The sequence below is a fragment of the Panthera pardus genome, unplaced genomic scaffold, assembly GCF_024362965.1.
Source record: "Panthera pardus isolate Hobbes unplaced genomic scaffold, ASM2436296v1 HiC_scaffold_7, whole genome shotgun sequence".
In the NCBI taxonomy this organism is placed as follows: domain Eukaryota; kingdom Metazoa; phylum Chordata; class Mammalia; order Carnivora; family Felidae; genus Panthera; species Panthera pardus.
The window spans coordinates 47736532-47754072 of record NW_026527002.1 but is presented as its reverse complement, the minus strand read 5'-3'; the positions used below and the strand labels follow the sequence as shown (position 1 = coordinate 47754072).

Below are 17541 nucleotides of genomic sequence, written 5' to 3'. Positions count from 1 at the left end.
TTACTTCTCCAATAAAAAGCTGTGCATTTCTCGCCCCTTAACTGATTTTGCACTTCCACTTTAAATGTAATTGCAGATGAAGGACTGGAAACAACAAAAACCCCCTAAAGGTCCGCAGAATAATTAGGGCTGCCCGAGGGAAATCAGAGCGAGAAACGCAGGAGCCCCTCTTCCTCCCACCTCCCCGGGGACGCACACTTAGCCTCCCTCCCAGACTTCTTCCCCGCCCCAGCGGGCTCCCCTCCGCCTCCTCCTTCCCTAACACGTGCTCTCCGGAACACTCACTCGGGAGCTATCCCACCCCCCAGAGGGCTGGGCTCGGGGCCGAACGGACCAATCCGCACGCGCCTTACAGCGCCGTGGCCCGACAACGTTGAGCCGCCCAATCGAAAGGGCCTTACCGCCCGTTTCCCGGAGCCCCGCCCCCTCGCAGCCGTGCCCCCGCCCGCCGGTCTCCTCCCTCCACCTCCTCCTCCTCCCGTTCGCCCCTCCCCCGCCGCTCGGGAGCGGAGCCTGCGAGACGGAGAAACTGGGGCAGAAGTGAAGATGGCGGCGGCGGTGCTGGCGGCGGTGGTGGCGGCGGCTTCTCGCCAGTGACGCGCGGTGCGGGCTCATCTCCTTCCCCACCTCCCTAGTCCGGACCCCGTCCGCCGCCGGGACCACACCGTCCCCGCAGCCCGCAGCCCGTCCCTCTCCTCCCTCCCCAGTCGCCCCCTCTCCCGACGCCCGGTCGCCGGCGGCGGCGGCGCGCCTGGGTCCCGGCCGCCGGCCTCGCACTCCAGCGCGCTGTCGCCGCGGGAGCGGGTGGCGTGTTGATCCGCCCCGCCGGACCGCCGGGCGGCGGACACACGCCCGGCAGGGAGGCGGCGGCGGCCCCTGCGCATTTGCTTCCCTCCATTTGGGGACTGGGAGGCGGCGGCGGCAGTGGGTATTGGGGAGGGGAAGGGGGTTGGGGGGGGTGGGCGAGAGCGGGAGGGGGCCGTCCTCGGGAGGAGGACTAGAAGGAAGCACCATGACGTCCATCCATTTCGTGGTTCACCCGCTGCCGGGCACCGAGGACCAGCTCAATGACAGGTAATAGGGCCGGCGGGCTGGCGGGCGGGCGGGGGGAGGGGCGCCTCCCCGCCCTCCCCTCCCCCACGGGGCCGCGCCGCGGCGGGCGCCGGTATTTACGCGCAGGCCGGCCGGCTGGCGGGGGGGGGGGGGGTCTTCACTGCTCCCATCTAGGCCCCTTCCGGGGCAAACTTCTGGTCCCGGGGGCTCGGGGCCGCGGGGGGAGCTCGGTGTGGACGGTGCCCGCGGTGTAGACGAGAAAAGCGCGCTGCAACCTCCCCCCCCCCCCCCCCCCCGTCTCTCAACGAGGAGCCGCGTTTAACTCGGCGGAGATGGGGGGGGGGAATCCAGCTCCCGGGGGGGGGGGGCGGGCTGTAATTACCGCCCGGCCCAGGCCCGAGGAATCCATATTAGTCAAAGTTGAATTGAGACAGACAATGCGGATGGGGGATGGTGGAGGTAAAAAGAGAGGGAAGAGGAGAAGCGGGGCGAGGGGCCCCGGGGTAGACTGGGTTCGCCCGGGTCCCCGGGAACTGTGTCCGGTGGGGAGATCTGGACCTGCCAAGCCTAGAGATCCCGGGGGAGGGGGAGGCTGATTCCTGGCAGATCGCGGGGGTGGGGGGTGGGGGGGGGTAAGCGCCATGATTATTGTTATTATTATTAAATTTGAGCTCCTGCAGTGAGGTTTGCCCGCCCCGGGAGGGGATGAATTCAGGCGGGGGTGGGGAAGTGGATTGGATTCCCTTTGCTCTCCTTCTTCCGAAACGGGTCTGGTAAGCTCCTTCTCCCAGCCCCTATGGTGCGAGCTTTTTTGTTTCCTTTTTTATTCTAATGATAGTGTTTTCCTGAGTTGTAATTTGACAGCTGAAAACCGTGCGTAGAGTCTAAGGAAAACTCTTACGTTTGCAGTTCGCAATGCTGCTTTCTTAAGCTGTAAATTTCTGGGATGGGTTGCTTTGGGTGGAGGAGGAATTATGATTTTTTTTTTTTTTTTTTTGTCTTTAATAAGAAGGCTGTTTTGGCTGTGTGGATTCCTCCCTTTGCCTCCTCCACCGTTCCCTGCCAGTTTAGGATATTGAATTGCAGGGCCACATGCTCTCAGGGAACTAAGATAAAGCAGGAAAAGTTCCTTCACTGTTGCAAAACAAGAGACTCGGAGAAGGTTGAGGGAGGCCTCCATTAAAGTAAGTCTTAGAATTTAGGACTCTGATCTGATGATGGGCTGAAAAATACGGGGCCAGAAAGTGGGGCATTTTAAGCTTCCCTCTCCCCCGATAATATAAGTTGCTTTCTACTTCTTTTGAGTATAAAAGGCCATTTGGACCCAAGTTTAGAAGTTAGGTATGATTTTTGCTAAGTGACTGGGTGACATAAGTTGCGTGACGCCCTGTTTGTCGAGCGCTTCCCGGAGGGAGGAAGAGGCCTAACTTGCTAAGATACTGGCCTTGGTCTCCCAGTGTCTATCCGCCTCAGGTGCGGGGGACAGCTTCTCATCGGCAAGCTGGCCACTCAGTTTGTGGCACTGGGTTCAGATTTGTCTAATCTTTGCTGTAGCTATATTGTATTAACACGTTTGTGCAGCTTTTGAAATCCTTTCTGAAAATATTAGCCATTTGGAGTCGTCACATAGTTCCTTTAAATACCGAAATAAGTTTTGTCATTTATTTTGACATTTTGTTTATGTGATCCTTACTCTGATTTTATTTCATTAGAGATAGAGATCTTTTTTAAGATTTTAACATAAGATTTTTTGGTAAATTTTGGAACCAGGCTGGTAGTGAGGATAGGTCTACTGTCATTCATAGAACAAAGTTGATGGTGCTTGTAGTGTAACTTGGCTTGTGACTTAGAAAATTGAACCAAGCAGGAGAGAAGTAGGCCATGTTTTCTATATTAGTCCTGCTTTATATATACCAAGAATCCTGACTAGCTTACTCAGTTGACTGTGCATGCCAAAACCTATTTTGCAGTTGTCTTGGGCACTTTGATTCATTTTTGAGCATTCCTTTTGCTTCAGCTTGTCTGAGAAATTTCCAAGTAATGTATCCTTTTTAAAGCTACCTTTTTTTTTTCTTTTTTCTTTCCCATTCCTGGGGTAAACAAGTAGTCTTGTTTTTGATTCCTGTAATGTCAGTATACAATATTAAGAATATTTAGGTCATCTTGAGTTTTCATTTCATGAAATAGAAGCGGATTTGATTTAGTTTATAAAATGTGTGCATCGAGGTGGCAGATAATTTGACAAATAGGAAACTGTCATCCGTAAAATTTGGGGGACATAGTTGTGTCTGGTAGCAGTAAAGAATGGTTTGTTGAGATTTGTGAGGACAGCATTTGAGACAGGCATGCACTCTTGATGTAGCTGACTTAGGATGGAGCTGTTCTGTGTCTCCCCTTCTAAAGGAAGGATCCTTTTTGCATGCCTAGTTGCAGACTAATAGGACCAGACTATTGCTGCATTGCTTGAGAAACATCTGTTTACAAAACAAACTGGCCTTCTGGAGTCTTTTAACTGGAATCAGAAGCTCAGGATGGTTTCATCTTCAGATAAAATCTTTACCAAGATTGAGTAAGTTGTGGTAGTAGAAAAGAGTGTACTACTCTAGCTTGACTTTTATATGAGAAATGTTGTCTGTAACAGAAATGAAGTGATAAATGATAGTTTTGGATGAAAAATAAGTAGACTTTATTCTGTATATGAAAAGCAGTAAGATTGGACAGGGAGTGTGATACTGCAAATAAATTGCTGAGTTAAAACGTATGGGGCCTCAAAACATCAATATTTCCTTCTCCAAATAAGCTTTCTTTAGAAAATAGCCACATCCTGTTAAAAATAAAATATTCTGTTCAGTGTAATGGTGTGATGTATCAAATATCTAAAAGGTACTTAGCATAAAAAAAAGTGTGCTTTTTTTCTTTGCCTTTTCAAAATGCTGATTCTTTAATAGTCTTTGTATATCGGGTTAAAATCTTTGATTATTGCCCTGGGACACCAAATAATGAATGTAGTTGGTGAATATGGGTGGGGGTGGCTAGGGCGGAGAAGAGGAATTCAGAGAGCCTGGGATGTTGGTTGTGGTTTCCCAGAGTGATTACAAGGTTTCTGGTGCTGAGTGGCTGGCTCTATGCAAATATTCACTGTTGAATTGAAACCATCCCTGCTCATATACTTTTGTGACATTCTGATTTTCTCTCTAGTGAATTTCTTGAGTTAGTGCTATGTTCCTGCTTAAGTCATTGTTTCAGAGAAACAGCAAAAGGATACCAAGAACATGGTTCTGCTGTGGAGACTGAGGGAAGGGCTGGAAATGCCTGCTCACTAAGATCTCCCTAAGTGCCAAAAAAGTCCCATAGACTGGTCTTTCACTAATGAGTTGAGAAAACAGGCCCAGAGATTGGCAGAATTTATCCAGGGGCACACAGTGGGCTACCAACAGATGAGGTCCACATGACGGGTCTTTTTTTTTTTTTTTAAAGTCCAGGTCTCTTTCCACTTTTCCACATAGCCTATATTCTGGGATATTCCTGCCTTCTGAGGTATTGCAGCCTTAGAACAGGCATCTTAGAGTTTTGATTTCCCCTTCCTCTCAAGTCCTCCTTTCACTTACGCCTTTTGTCAGGTGGCTGACCCTCTTAACCCTTTTCTAGAACTAGCCTAAGAGAGGCCTTTTTAAGGTGATGTGGGTATGCCATGACTTGTCCCTGTCCTGAATTAATCCTCAGGATGTAAGTTCGTTACGATAGGAACCAGTTCTCATTGTTTGTCTCTGCGGAATTTTCCTGTGAGCTTTGCTTTTTTGGCATTGTAATGTGTTGTGCAATCAAACAGTCTTGGTTGAGTTTGTCATATCAAAAGGGTTTTTCTTTAAGGAGCTTCCCCTTCAGGGGCTGTAAGGCTGCCAGGTAAGATAATACGGAGAGGAGTTTGAAATGTGGAATTCTTAAATCTGGGTTTGTTTCAGCCAGGCTACTTAACATGGGTGGGTGAGTCATTTAACCACTTAGAACCTTTACTCCCTTGTGTCTCCCTCTGCCGCCAGCACCTCAGTCTCTAAGTCAGGCATAGTACCCATCTCACGGTTGGTGAGAAACAGCTGAGATAGTGGGTAGGAAAACAATTATAATGTAGGTTCTGTGGAAAATACGAAGAGATGGTTACTTTTAACTGCTTCTGTGCGTCGTCTGAATTTCACATAGAAAAGCAGGAAATCAAAGGGATTGCTCTAGAATGTCCTTAGCATTGATACAAAATCCAGATCCTTAGTCTTAGATCGCTGTTTCTCAGCTGGATGCTGTTTTGCCTCCCCGGGGTATATCTGGCAGTGTTTGGCGATACTTTTGTTTGTCACCGCTGGGGCATTGCTACTGGCCTCTAGTGGGTAGAGGCCAGAGATGCTGCTAAACATCGCACAGTGCACAGTACAGCTCCCACACCAAAGACTTACCCTGGCCCAAATGCTAGTTGTGCTGAGGTTAAGAAATTCTGTCCTCGATTATCTTGAATACATGTAGAGGTAAAAATAAATAGAAATGACTTTTGTGAAGAAAAATCCCAGCAATGCAGTTGTTAGTCTTATAATGTGACTATTTACATTAAAATGAAAAAGTCAGTTCCTTGGTAACACTAGCCAGATTTCAAGTGCTCTGTAACCACATGTAGCTAGTGGCCACCATATAGGACAGTGCAGATACATATCCGTGCCTTTATCACTGAAAGTTGGCTTGGACAACAATGAAGTAGAAAGTGCTTTTTTGCACAGGCCATTGGCATTTAGTAAGTGGTCCTGATTTTCATTAGGAACTGTTGGGTTTTAAAGACTCAGGGTTTTCTTGCCCTCTCAGTAGGAGCTTGAAAATGGAGGTGAATGAAGGTTGTGATGGGCAGATGTTATAATGGTCGAAAGCTGTCTGAAATTTCAGTATGCTACACCAAAAAACACAAGTATTAGTCTGTGTGGGATAGAGCATCACATTACCAGACCAGAGGGGAAGCTCACTGTTTATTTATTGATCGATTATTGAGATTGTTACCCAGACACAGTAATACTAGAGGACTGTGCTGGGGAAGTACAGGCAAGTTTAACTGAAATGATTAAATGAAGTTGATTAAGGAAAGTAAGATAAAGACAGTGTATGAAATAGCCAAACAAAGTATTGAAAATCAAAACATACAGTGGCAAACCAATTTTATAAATCAAGAAATCAGTGACTAAATCGTAGGCTTGGGAGTAAACAGACACACTTGTGAAGGAAATTACACAGTACACGGAAGTGCAACTGGAAATAATGGGGTGAATTTTAAGAGAGATCAGGCTTTTCCCCTAGCAATTAGGTTATTTAGGAAATAGTTTCTGAAGGAAAGTTGAATCACTGAAGGCTGTGTCAGATTGCACTTCAGTAGGGGCGCCTGGCTGGCTCAGTCTGTAGAGTACGCGACTCTTGATCTCAGGGTTGTAAATTTGAGCCCCACGTTGGATGTAGCGATTACTTAAAACAATAAAATCTTAAAAAAAAAATTATGCTTCAGTAGATACTATGGGGTGTATTGAAGGAAGCAGTTTTATATTGCAGGAGGATTTACTTACGTCTTCTTTCCCCCATTTTTATCATATTTACTTCTAATTAAACTCCAGTTGTGGTCTGTATTTCTGTCATTTTGCCACCTTGGCATCCTAAGTAAATGAAAACGGCCTCTCCTAGCTCTGTGTGATTGTGAATTGTTGATTGATTATTATACTTGATTTTTAACTTTTACTCTGAAAATTATTTTTAATCTTCGTATTATGGAGAATTTCAAGCATATACAGAAGTAGAGGCAATAGGATGATGAAGACACGTGTATAACAGTTATCACATAATCTTAGCACTTACCAAATCAGTGGCCAGTTTGGTTTCAACACTCTCCCCATCAGATAATTTAATCGATAATATCTTCAGTATGAATCTCAAAGATGAAGGCTTTAAAATTTTTTTTAATGTTCATTTATTTTTGAGAGAGAGAGAGAGAGGTAGAGCACAAGCAGGGAAGGGCAACAGCATCTGAAAGCAGGCTCCAGGCTCCGAGCTGTCCACACAGAGCCCCATGTCGGGCTTGAACTCAGGAGCCGTGAGATCATGACCTGAGCTGAAGTCGGAACCTTAACCACTGAGCCAGCCAGGTGCCCCTCAAAGATGAAGACTTTAAAAACACCCACACACCGAAAGCAATTCCTTAATATTAAAATTCAATTTGTTTAGATTTTTCTATTGGCACATAAATGCTTCTTTTTCTTTTTTTAAAAGTTTATTCATTTAGAGAGAGAGCGCAAGTCGGGGAGGGTCAGAGAAAAGGGGAGACAGAATCCCAAGCATGCTCTGCAACATTGGTGCAGAGCCCGAAGTGGGGCTTGAACTCCCGAGCTCTGAGATCATGATCTGAGATCAAGAGTCTGATGTTTAACCGACTGCGCCACCCAGGTGCCCCATAAATGCTTGTTTTTCATTGACAGTTTTACACGATAAAACTAAATGGGTTGTAACAAGTTACAATATTTGACATTTTTTGTAAAGATTTTATTTTTAATAAAATTTACTTAAATTTTTATTTAAGTACTTAAACTCGAACTCAAACCCCAAGATCAAGAGTTACATGGCCCACCGACTAAGCCAGCCATGCGCTCCAAACTTTGACATTTTTAAGAATAAGACAATATTTGTATGGATTGTAGCCTTAGAAGGAGGGGTAGTATCACACTGGGAATCTTAAGGTTCCTTGTAGCTTGATGCTGGCACTTCATAACCTCCCGTGGTAGCATTGTATTAGCAGTCACTCGTAATGGTTATGTAATGAGATTCTTGAAATTAAACTTGAGCGATTTTCTGCAGGGCACACTGAGGAATAATATTAAGTCATGTGGAACTTTGCAACGTTCTTCTAAGTTAATGTATAGAAGTGAGACTTAATAAGTTGAACTTGGCTATAAGAAATTATTCTGTTTCATATTTCATATTATTTCATACTTCTTGATTGAATCAATGTTGTGGTTATAAACCTCTTGAAAATGAGAATTATGGTGAGTTCTTAGATAACTGTTTTGTGACAATCTCATTGTTTTTTCAGGATATTAAATAAGGTGTTAAATTTTAATGTTGTTTTAAGGGTAAAGAATACAGAATTTGTCTTGCCTGTGTGGCAAAAGTAATGTTACTTGTTTAGTTTCTGATGGTATCATTTACCTTAATGAAGTGCTTTCAACCTTCTCTACTTTTAACTTGTAAATTGGCTTTATTGAAGTATAACTGACATACAATGTAACTCACCCATTTGAAATGTGCGGTTTGATGAGTTTCGACAAAGGTTTACAGCTGTGTAACCACCATAATCAAGAAAATGGAACATTTCCATCACCCCAAAAAGTTCCCTAGTGCCCCTTTGCATTCTTAGTCCCCTGTCTTGTTCCCACCCATGAAAAATGCTGTTCTATATTCTCTAACTGTAATTTTGCCTTCTTTAGAATTTTGTAGAAATGGAATAGTGTGTGGCATCTTCTGTTTAGCTCATGTAGCCTGTAGTAGTTTTTTTCCTTTTGTATTAGTGGTAGTATTTCATTGTTTGGATGTGCCACAGTTTCACAAATCTGTTTTTTTGCTGGTGTAAATTTGGGTTGCTTTCAGTTTCTGGCTCTTCCTTAGTTTTTATTTATTTTAAAAAATTGTTGTAAAAAACATTGTTGCAGAAGATATGGAAAATATAGAAAATCAGTGTAAAAAGTTTAATAGTGGGGAGCCTGGATGGCTCAGTTGGTTAAGCGTCTGACTCTTGATTTTGGCTCATGTGGGATTGAGCCCCGAGTTGGGTTCCATGCTATCAGTAGATAGCTATCAGCTATCCTTGCTTGGGATTCTCTCTTTCTCTCGTCTCTCTTTCTTTGCTTTGGTAGATCAATGGTGCTACCAGTGTTAACATTTTGGTGGTTTTCTAGTCTCTTTTTCTGTACATAGAGATTTTTGTTTGTTTGTATAAAGTTGTAATCATCCTGGGTAAAAATTTTATGTACTTGAAGTTTTTTTGACTTTAGTATGTTAAAATATTTTTCATACAAGAAAGCTAGTTATTGTAAGAAACCTACATCTCTTTTCTTTCTTTCTTTCTTTCTTTCTTTCTTTCTTTCTTTCTTTCTGTCTTTCTTTTTTTCTTTCTTTCTTTTTCCATCTCTCTCTCTCTCTCTTTCCTTCCTTCCTTCCTTCCTTCCTTCCTTCCTTCCTTCCTTCCTTCCTTCCTTCCTTCCTTCCTTTTTTTAAGTAGGCTTCATGCCCAGCATGGAGCCCAGTATGGGGCTTGAACTCATGACCCTGAGATCAAGACCTCAGCTGAGATCAAGAGTCAGATGTTTAACTGACTGAGTCATCCAGGCACCCTGAAATCTACATTGTTCTTACAGCAAGTTTGCGTGTTAATTAAAAAAATACTTGTATATATAAAGCGATGATATTTTAGAATCCATTAGTATTGATGGTATTCTAGATTGCATATAGAGCTATGACAGTGGGAGATAAGTCCAGTGTAGGGAGCACTGTGGATTGAATGAATAGATAGATTTTTATTTCCTTCCCTATCAGTTCAGGCTCCATTTTTTTGTGATTCAGAAGAAAAAGTATTGAGATCTACCATTTTAAAAAACTGGATCTGCTCCAGCATGAGTCTGCTGTTTCACAATTCAGGTGACAAGGTGTTCCAGATCTTTATGCGAACTCAGATACTAGATCTTCCTCACAGATGACCGAAACTCCAGAGATGGCCTGTGTGTGAGCAGCTGGAGACCTTCTTACTTGTGGGCGTGGTGGAGATTCATTTAAGATGTTTTGTGACAGTCTGCTAGCTTTGATGTGAGAAGTGGGGAGTGACTGATGTTTTAAGCCTTAAGAAAAGGCCAAATTTAAGATTAGGAAGTTAATAGGAAGACCATTAAGAAAGCAGAGACAGTATGGTAGGGTTATTTTAATATCTAAATTAGGAAAACAGAGTTCTCTATGGGGCTTTGTGGGGAGAGGTATTGGGCTTTTGCAGCTCAATGTCTGTTTTCTTATTTTGTAAGAATGGCTTTGTTTCTTGTCCAGAAGTAATTTGAACTAGTCCATATATTGCTCTGTATCATCATCTGCACGTAGGAAATCTATTTTGTCTTTAAAGGAAGCATCAAGTGATTGGTCTTAAATTGTAAACTAAGCAGGTTTAAACATTTTCTTAGCATGCTTGTGTTTCTAGTGGTGTTTAACCTGAAGTCTTCATCTCCTGTCAGAAATCCCGTAAGTGATTGTGTTTTCCTTCTTATCAGGTGTTCTGATTATTATGTGTAGATGGAGAGTAAGGGAGGGGCAGTGATGCTGCGGACAGTATGCTCTTTCCTTTCCACAGTTCCTCTTCGGGGAGGAAGTATAGGAACTACTTTTTCTTTGCCTCCTGCAGTCACCAGCAAGGGATGAATCCAAATTACGGCCACATGTTCCTCCTGATTCCTTGTTAGGTTTCTGTCACTTCTGAAGGGACGCAAAACCAGGACCGGGTGTCTTCCCCTGGGCAGGCTGGCAGCCCAAGGTCTATAGGTCAGAGATGACGTGTGGGCTGACTTTCTTGGCAACAGCTGCTCATCTTTCTGCCACTCCAGAGAGCTGGAGGCTACTGAAGAATGCACACAGCACCTGCATCCAGACACAGGAGTCGTATGTGCTTAGCAGTCGCCCCATATCATTCCAGAATGTTTCTGGTTTCATAAAACTCTTTTGAGTGGAGGGGCTAGGGTATTTTTTTTTTTTCTTTTTCTTTTTTTCTCTAGGACCTCTTGACTCCTTAGAAGACTCTTTGGAAATGTAAAAAGCTTTTTCAGTTTTCAGGAAGATTTGCTCATTTGATGAATTCTGGGACATTCTTGAGGGGTGATAGCATGTGTTTTTTGGGTGTGGTGTTTTTTTTTTGAGATGGAGATTTTCTGACAACACTGAATTTTTATAAGAGTAACATAACCAAATTGTAGTAAAAACATTTGTGGCTTTTCTGAGTAAGTAGTGTTTTTCAGTGTCTAAGTGGACCACCATCATCAGGAGCACAAAATCTTAAGGATTACTGTTTGAAAGGCTCCTGCTCACATTCCTTTGTATTTAAATTAAAATAACTGATGACAGCCGACAGAGCTCTGCTTGCCCAGCCCTTACTGCCTGCAGCCTTTCTTTTCCCCCTCCGACTACTGCTGCTATAGCTATTGCTTGAGAGTAAGGTATTATCCTGCTCCTCAGCATTAGAGTAAATTGGTTTTTTTTTCCTACAAATGAAATTTTAAAAAAGTTTGAGTACAGTTATACACATATTAGGTCCTCCCTACAACTATAAGACCCCCGAGAGGGTAGCTTTAGGAAAACAAAAACACATGTCAATACTCATATGGTTACAGTTCAGTGCGGAGAGTGAACCTGGTCCGGACCACTAGCAGACTTGGAAAGACTGGTAGGAGAGGTAGTCGAAGTTTAGCCTGTGCAAATATTTGCCCTGTGTTGCCAGCACAGAGTTTGACCATGGTGTTAGATTGGTCTTCCTTGTTCCGTAAATGTTTGTGTGCTTCTCACCTTCAAACATTGTGCTGACCAAGGAGTAGGTTTCCCTTGGTGCAACAACTGTGATTTATTTGTTGCACCTACCCTTTTTGGAACTTTTGGGATGAGAGGCAGTTGGAACATTTTCTGGCTTATAGGGCAAGTTTGGAGAATAGTGAGGTGATAGATGAGTGGGCCCAGGGAGTGGCATCAGGTGACTGCCATGTATTTTTTTTTAACTGTTTACTTTGAAATAATTATAGACTCACAAGTAGTTGCAAAAATAGTGCAGAGGGCCTGTGTCCCCATAACCTGGCTTACCCGAATGGTAACATCTTGATCGTATCAAGTATTTTTGACATCCTTGCAAACTATTAGAGATTTAAAGGAGCATTTTCCTCATATTTTTGAAAATTGCTTATTTCTCTGCTAAGATAGCATAGATTAGAAGACATAAATTTAGAGAAGATTTGGTATTCTTAGTTGATTTTGAATTGATGAGATATATTCTAGGTAGTGATTAAGTTTTTAGTCAGTCTTTGACATGATGGTGAGTGGAATATAAATTGGTAGTCAGTGGTCAGGGATTTGTTTTTGTTTTGTATCTGACACTAATGGGCAGTGTGACCGTGAATCAGTGATACAACTTTTTTTTTTTTTTTTTTTTTTTTTTTTTTTTTTTGGTAAAGTGAGTGGATTGGGCCAGATCATGTAGATTTTCTCCACTCAGTGTCTGTGCTCTTAGGATGTGGTAGGGAAAAGGGTTTTTGTATTGTAGAAAGGCTAAGAGGGAGAAGGAAGTGTGTCTATGGTTGTCTATGATTTCTTTCTCTTAAATTTCATTGATGAATGGAAAAATGAACAAAGAAAGTGGGAAAATAGGGTTTACTCTTTTACTTAACTTGTCAACTAAATTATATACATTGGGATACAAAGCTGATGGCCTCTACCCTCATGGGGCATTCATTTTATAGGAGAGGCAAACATGTAATGGAGAATTCAGTGCTACTGGATGGTATAAATGACAGGGAAGAAGGACCTGATGATTAAACCTGATGCTTACAAATGGCTTTGAAATTGCTTTGAAGGCAAAGTTGCAGGGTGTGGACCCTGGTTCATCCTCTTATTTCTGTTCTCTTGAGCCTAATGAATTTTCTTTTAGAGACATGGAAGATACTGTCAGTAACCAGGGTTCATCATAGGTGCCTGTATTTGATATTGATAGAGTTTTAATAGTAGTTCAGAACTCTTTTGCTGTGTGAGAGTAGTTTACATATAGACAGTGGTTTTTTCCTTTGCTTTTGGTTTGTAAAAGATGCTGTCCAGGGATAAGATAAGAAGATGTGATTCAGGGGTGTGTGAAAACAGGTTGCTTTGTTGGAGTTGACTAGGAGGGGCAGGGGCATACTTGAACAGTTTACGTAGAGGGTCTGTACTCCTTTGTGCTCATCCATGGTGCACAGGTTGAGATTGACCCTGTGACCACCTTGAAAACTGCCAGGAGAGCAGTGTCATAGCACAGAGACCCTTAAATGTGAGACTGAGTGTCCTCAGATTCCTTGATTGTTATTGTCTTCATTTAAAATACCCAATTTCAGGGGCGCCTGAGTGGTTTAGTCGGTTGAGTGTCTGACTTAGGCTCAGGTCGTGATCTCGCTGGTCCCGAGTTTGAGCCCCAGGTTGGGCTCTGTGCTGACAGCTCAGAGCCTGGAGCCTGTTTCAGATTCTGTGTCTCCCTCTCTCTCTCTTCTCCTCCCCCACTCATGCTCTGTCCCTCTCCTAAAAACTAAAAACATTTAAAAAATAAAATACCCAATTTCATATAGTGCTCTGCCAATGAATATGCCAGGATTATTTATGGTTATAGATATTCACGGGATAGAACTATTTTCATGGATATGGAATTTCATATCTGATTTAAGACCCCAAGGTGAGACAAAATAGTCAAAAATACATATCTAGGAAAAAAAACCAAAAATACATATCTAGGGGCTGGCTGGGTCAGTAAAGTATCCAACTCTTGATCTCGGGGTCATGAGTTCAAGCCCCATGTTGGGTATGGAGATTACTTAAATAGAATTGCATATCTGAATTTATTTTTAAATATTTATTTTTGAAAGAGACAGCATGAGTGGGGGAGGGTCAGAGAGAAAGAGGGATGGAGGGAGGGAGACATAGAATCCTAAGCAGGTTCCAGGCTCTGAGCTGTCAGCATAGAGCCTGATGTGGGGCTTGAACTCATGAACTGTGAGATCATGACCCGAACTGGAGTCAGACACTTAACCCATTGAGCCACCCAGGTGCCCCTTACATATCTGAATTTAGATGTATGTGTTTAATTCTTTAAGTTTTGTACTAAGTTTTTATCTTCAGAAGGTTTGTTCTGTGATACTGACATCCATTATCATGTATTCAAATTCGTACAGAATTTGGAAGTGTTACTGTGTACCTGAAAGACTTTGTGTACCATAGATGGGTCCTGATGGGACAGTTGTGAGAACTAAAAAGCCACTGGACTCAGTGTTAGGAGGCTTGGTCCTTCTGCTAACCAGTTGTGTAATCTTGGGCAAGTCATTTCCCTGCAATGAGGCTTAGTTTACTCATTCGTAAGATGGGGGGGATGTGTTTGATGTCTGAAGGTTCATTTCAGCTCTGAATCTGTGGGATTGTCGGCCTGTGGACACTGTTTTATGAGCCATAATTGATGTATATTGCTCAGCTTTGCCACTTTAAGATTTGATTTTTATTTCCTGCCACAGACCTCATGTGCCCTTTTGTCCTCATTCTAATAAGTATGTAAAAGCAGTGGACATTCTAAACCCAGCCCAACTCTTCTGAGTCTTTTTAAAAAATTTTAAATTGCTAGGGTCGATGTATTTAACTTGATGTGAATGAATTTAGTGCAGTTATATTATCTTTTAATTATACTTCCCGTATAAACTTAATGGGGAAGTTTACATGTGTGGCAAAAACTTACTTGAAATGAGGTATGATAAAGCAAAAGTGCATTGACAGTGTAACACCTCCTGGGGTTTGGGAGTGTGTGCTCGCCTTTGATTTCCAGTGAAATGAGACTGTTCTCTTTGCAAGGCTATTTAGTAGGTTCTAGTACTGTCAGGTGCTTGTCGGGGATTCATGTTCTGTTTTTTAGGATGCCTATTGTCATTCTGTATATTAGGCTATAATAGTTGATCCTAGCTTTTTAGCTCTAGTAACCTTAAGTGTACTTGACATTGCTGAAATGTTCAAAATTTTATACCAAGGAGTATTTTAGAATTTTCATATTTGATAGCTGAGGAAATTGAGGGCTGGAGTGCCCACGTGATGAGTTAAGTGGCAAAGACTAAACTGCATTAATTCAGTTTTATTTCTTTTTTCTTTTTGGGATGTGCATGGGAAGTTACTTGTTTTTCTCATATGTATTGACTACTATATATAAGTGCAATTAAATATTAATATACACACTTTGTTTACACACACGTGCCATTAAAACAGCAAATTTGGGGGTCTAGTGCTACTTTTCAGTTCTAGTCTTGGTGCTACAGTGGTGGAGCTTAGTCTGTGGGAAAGACAGGCCATTACAGGGCAGTGTGAGTACAGCAAGAGAGGTTTGGGCTTCTTCACCATAGGCACATAGCGTGATCTTGTGAAGAAGGAAAGCTTGCCAGAAGAAGTGGTTAAAGGGAAGATCAGGATTTTGAATAGTAGGAGGTAGGCTGAGAGGCTGGTGCTGAGGGCATGATGCAGGGCCGGATGTTGAGGACTGGAAGAGCTTTGTAGGCAGAAAGAACTACATGTGTGAAGACCCAGCGGTGAGAGAGGGCAGTACATTGGAGGAACTGTAGGAAGCCCAGAATGCTTCGAGCAGTGAGTACATGGGGTTTCATATCATTTGAGTAGTTTTCTTGTAGAAAGGGATGCAGTGTTAACTGTCTTCAAAAATGAGGTTGGTATTATCATGAAAAACATATTTGATTGTGCTAGGTCATATGCTGGCTGTGACTTGTTAATTTAGCAGGTTAGGGTTAGCAACTGAACCAGTGAAGTGAAGGGTGTGAATTTTCCATCCCAGTTTAGGTCAGTTACTTGATTTCATGACTACAAGTAGCATCCTTCACCTGTGTCCAGCCTAGTTGTTGGTGTTTGTTATTGTTAATGAGGAGAAGCCAGCTTAGATGGATGGTTCAGTTCAGATGCTTCTTTGCTGTTGGGAAAACCCTGCAAATTCTACAGATGGGTTAGTAGTATCAGTTAGATGAGTAATAATGCATTTTTCTAAGAGAGGAAACAGTCTATGATCTTAACCATGTTAAGAACAAAAGTTTCATAAGAAGTGCTGAAAGAAAATGACAGTGCACTTGTCTTTAGGTTATGGGTGATTACTTTTGATGTCTCAGTGTGATTTAGCATTTTATATGCTTCCATATGAGTATGTTTTTTAAAGACTAGAAACAGAGTAAGTCCCTAGTGTAGTGTTTTCGTTTAGTTAACTGTTCATCTAAAATAAGAACATGGAAAGCATTGAATAAAGAATACTTATTTAATTTCATTAAGTTTTTTTTTCTCTAGAAACCTCTTATATGAAATACAATTCTTTGTGTAAAAGTAATTGAAGGATGGTTCCGTACATAAATTTATTATTGTAAAAACTTTATTTTGAGCTTTTATATAGAACAAAAGCCCATTAGGATTAGATATTTGGGCATAATTTTTGATTTGTGCTTACAAAAATTTGTTCACAGCCTTGCCCAAAGGAATGGTGTGTAATGAAAGTCTCTTGGATTTTGGACAAGAATTTATCATTTCCATTTTGCACACATAGTTCACCCAGGAAGAAGACAGCTTGTAAAAAACATTGTGGTAAAACTTAAGCACTTATTTTTTCTAGTAAACTGACAGAATTTTCATTATAACATAAATATAAATGAACACTCTGGAGAAAGCATTTAAAAGAAAGTGGCCTAAAGTTTGTTTGTTTGTTTGTTTGTTTCATTCATTCATTCTTAGTCAACAAATATTTATTGAGGGCTTATTGTGGGCCAGACTCTTGGGCTACAGCAGTGAACAAAAGAGGCAAAAATTCCTGCCCTTGTGGGGTTTTCGTTGTAGTGACATGCTTTTTGTTAATGATTATGAAACACTTCTCTTGAGATGTGAGGTGTTTAATTTCCGTGTTCCATCTATGTGAAATGTATTTTTATTAAAAATTGCCATCACTTAGAAGTATGGGAAAGCCCACTGAATTAACTGTTCTTTGTAATATCTCTAAGTGGTTTATTAAACATTTTCATCACTGTGTGGGGCCACTCTTTACAACTTGCTCTTCCTTCAGTTTGAGGCTGTGAGCACCATCTGGGAATGCTGAGAGAAGGCCTCTTTGAAGACAGGCTTATTGTGTGTGGTCTTTGCATTCCAGTGTCGCTTTTCCTAGACCTCATGAAATCTTGCATCTTTTGCAATTTCACTTTGCACATATTTTGCATTGGATTACATTGTCTTGTCAGAAAACATCCTATGATCAGCAACAGCTTGACTCCAAAAGTTGTGGAAATGATAGGCGGGGTTGTGCAGGGATGGTTGGAGACCCTTTTAATAAGAAATAAGTGGTTGGTGAAGGTTTTAGCCTTGTCAGTTTTTGTTTCTTTATGCACTCTCCTGACTGCAGGGATGAGGAAATGATAACATTCTATCAGTATATGTTTCCTGGTGTGATTGACAGGAGAGCTGTCCTGTCAGTATTCTGTTAGTTACTAGGGAATATGGAAGTGTAGGGTTTTGTTGATGTTACATAAACGTTGGTTTTTATTTTGAGATAAGATTTACTACTCAGTTAAATAGATTTCGAAATAATCTGCTGGAAAGAAGTGTTTAAAGGAGTTCACAGATGTAGATAGTATAAACTACTGTTTTGTTTTTAAGTTTAGC

The 17541-nt window shown here is 42.0% G+C and overlaps 1 protein-coding gene across 7 annotated transcripts in view; it reads left to right on the top strand.

Moving 5' to 3' along the window:
* The first annotated feature begins 943 nt into the window (after positions 1 to 943).
* UBR5 (ubiquitin protein ligase E3 component n-recognin 5) overlaps positions 944 to 17541 on the top strand; it is a 137166-nt gene continuing 120568 nt past the window's right edge. For all 7 annotated transcript variants that reach the window (XM_053896473.1, XM_053896472.1, XM_053896474.1 and 4 more), the window contains exon 1: positions 944 to 1074. In XM_053896473.1, coding sequence (XP_053752448.1) covers positions 1013 to 1074 — 62 coding nt within the window. In that variant the 5' untranslated portion in view covers positions 944 to 1012. The remainder of the gene's footprint in view (positions 1075 to 17541) is intronic.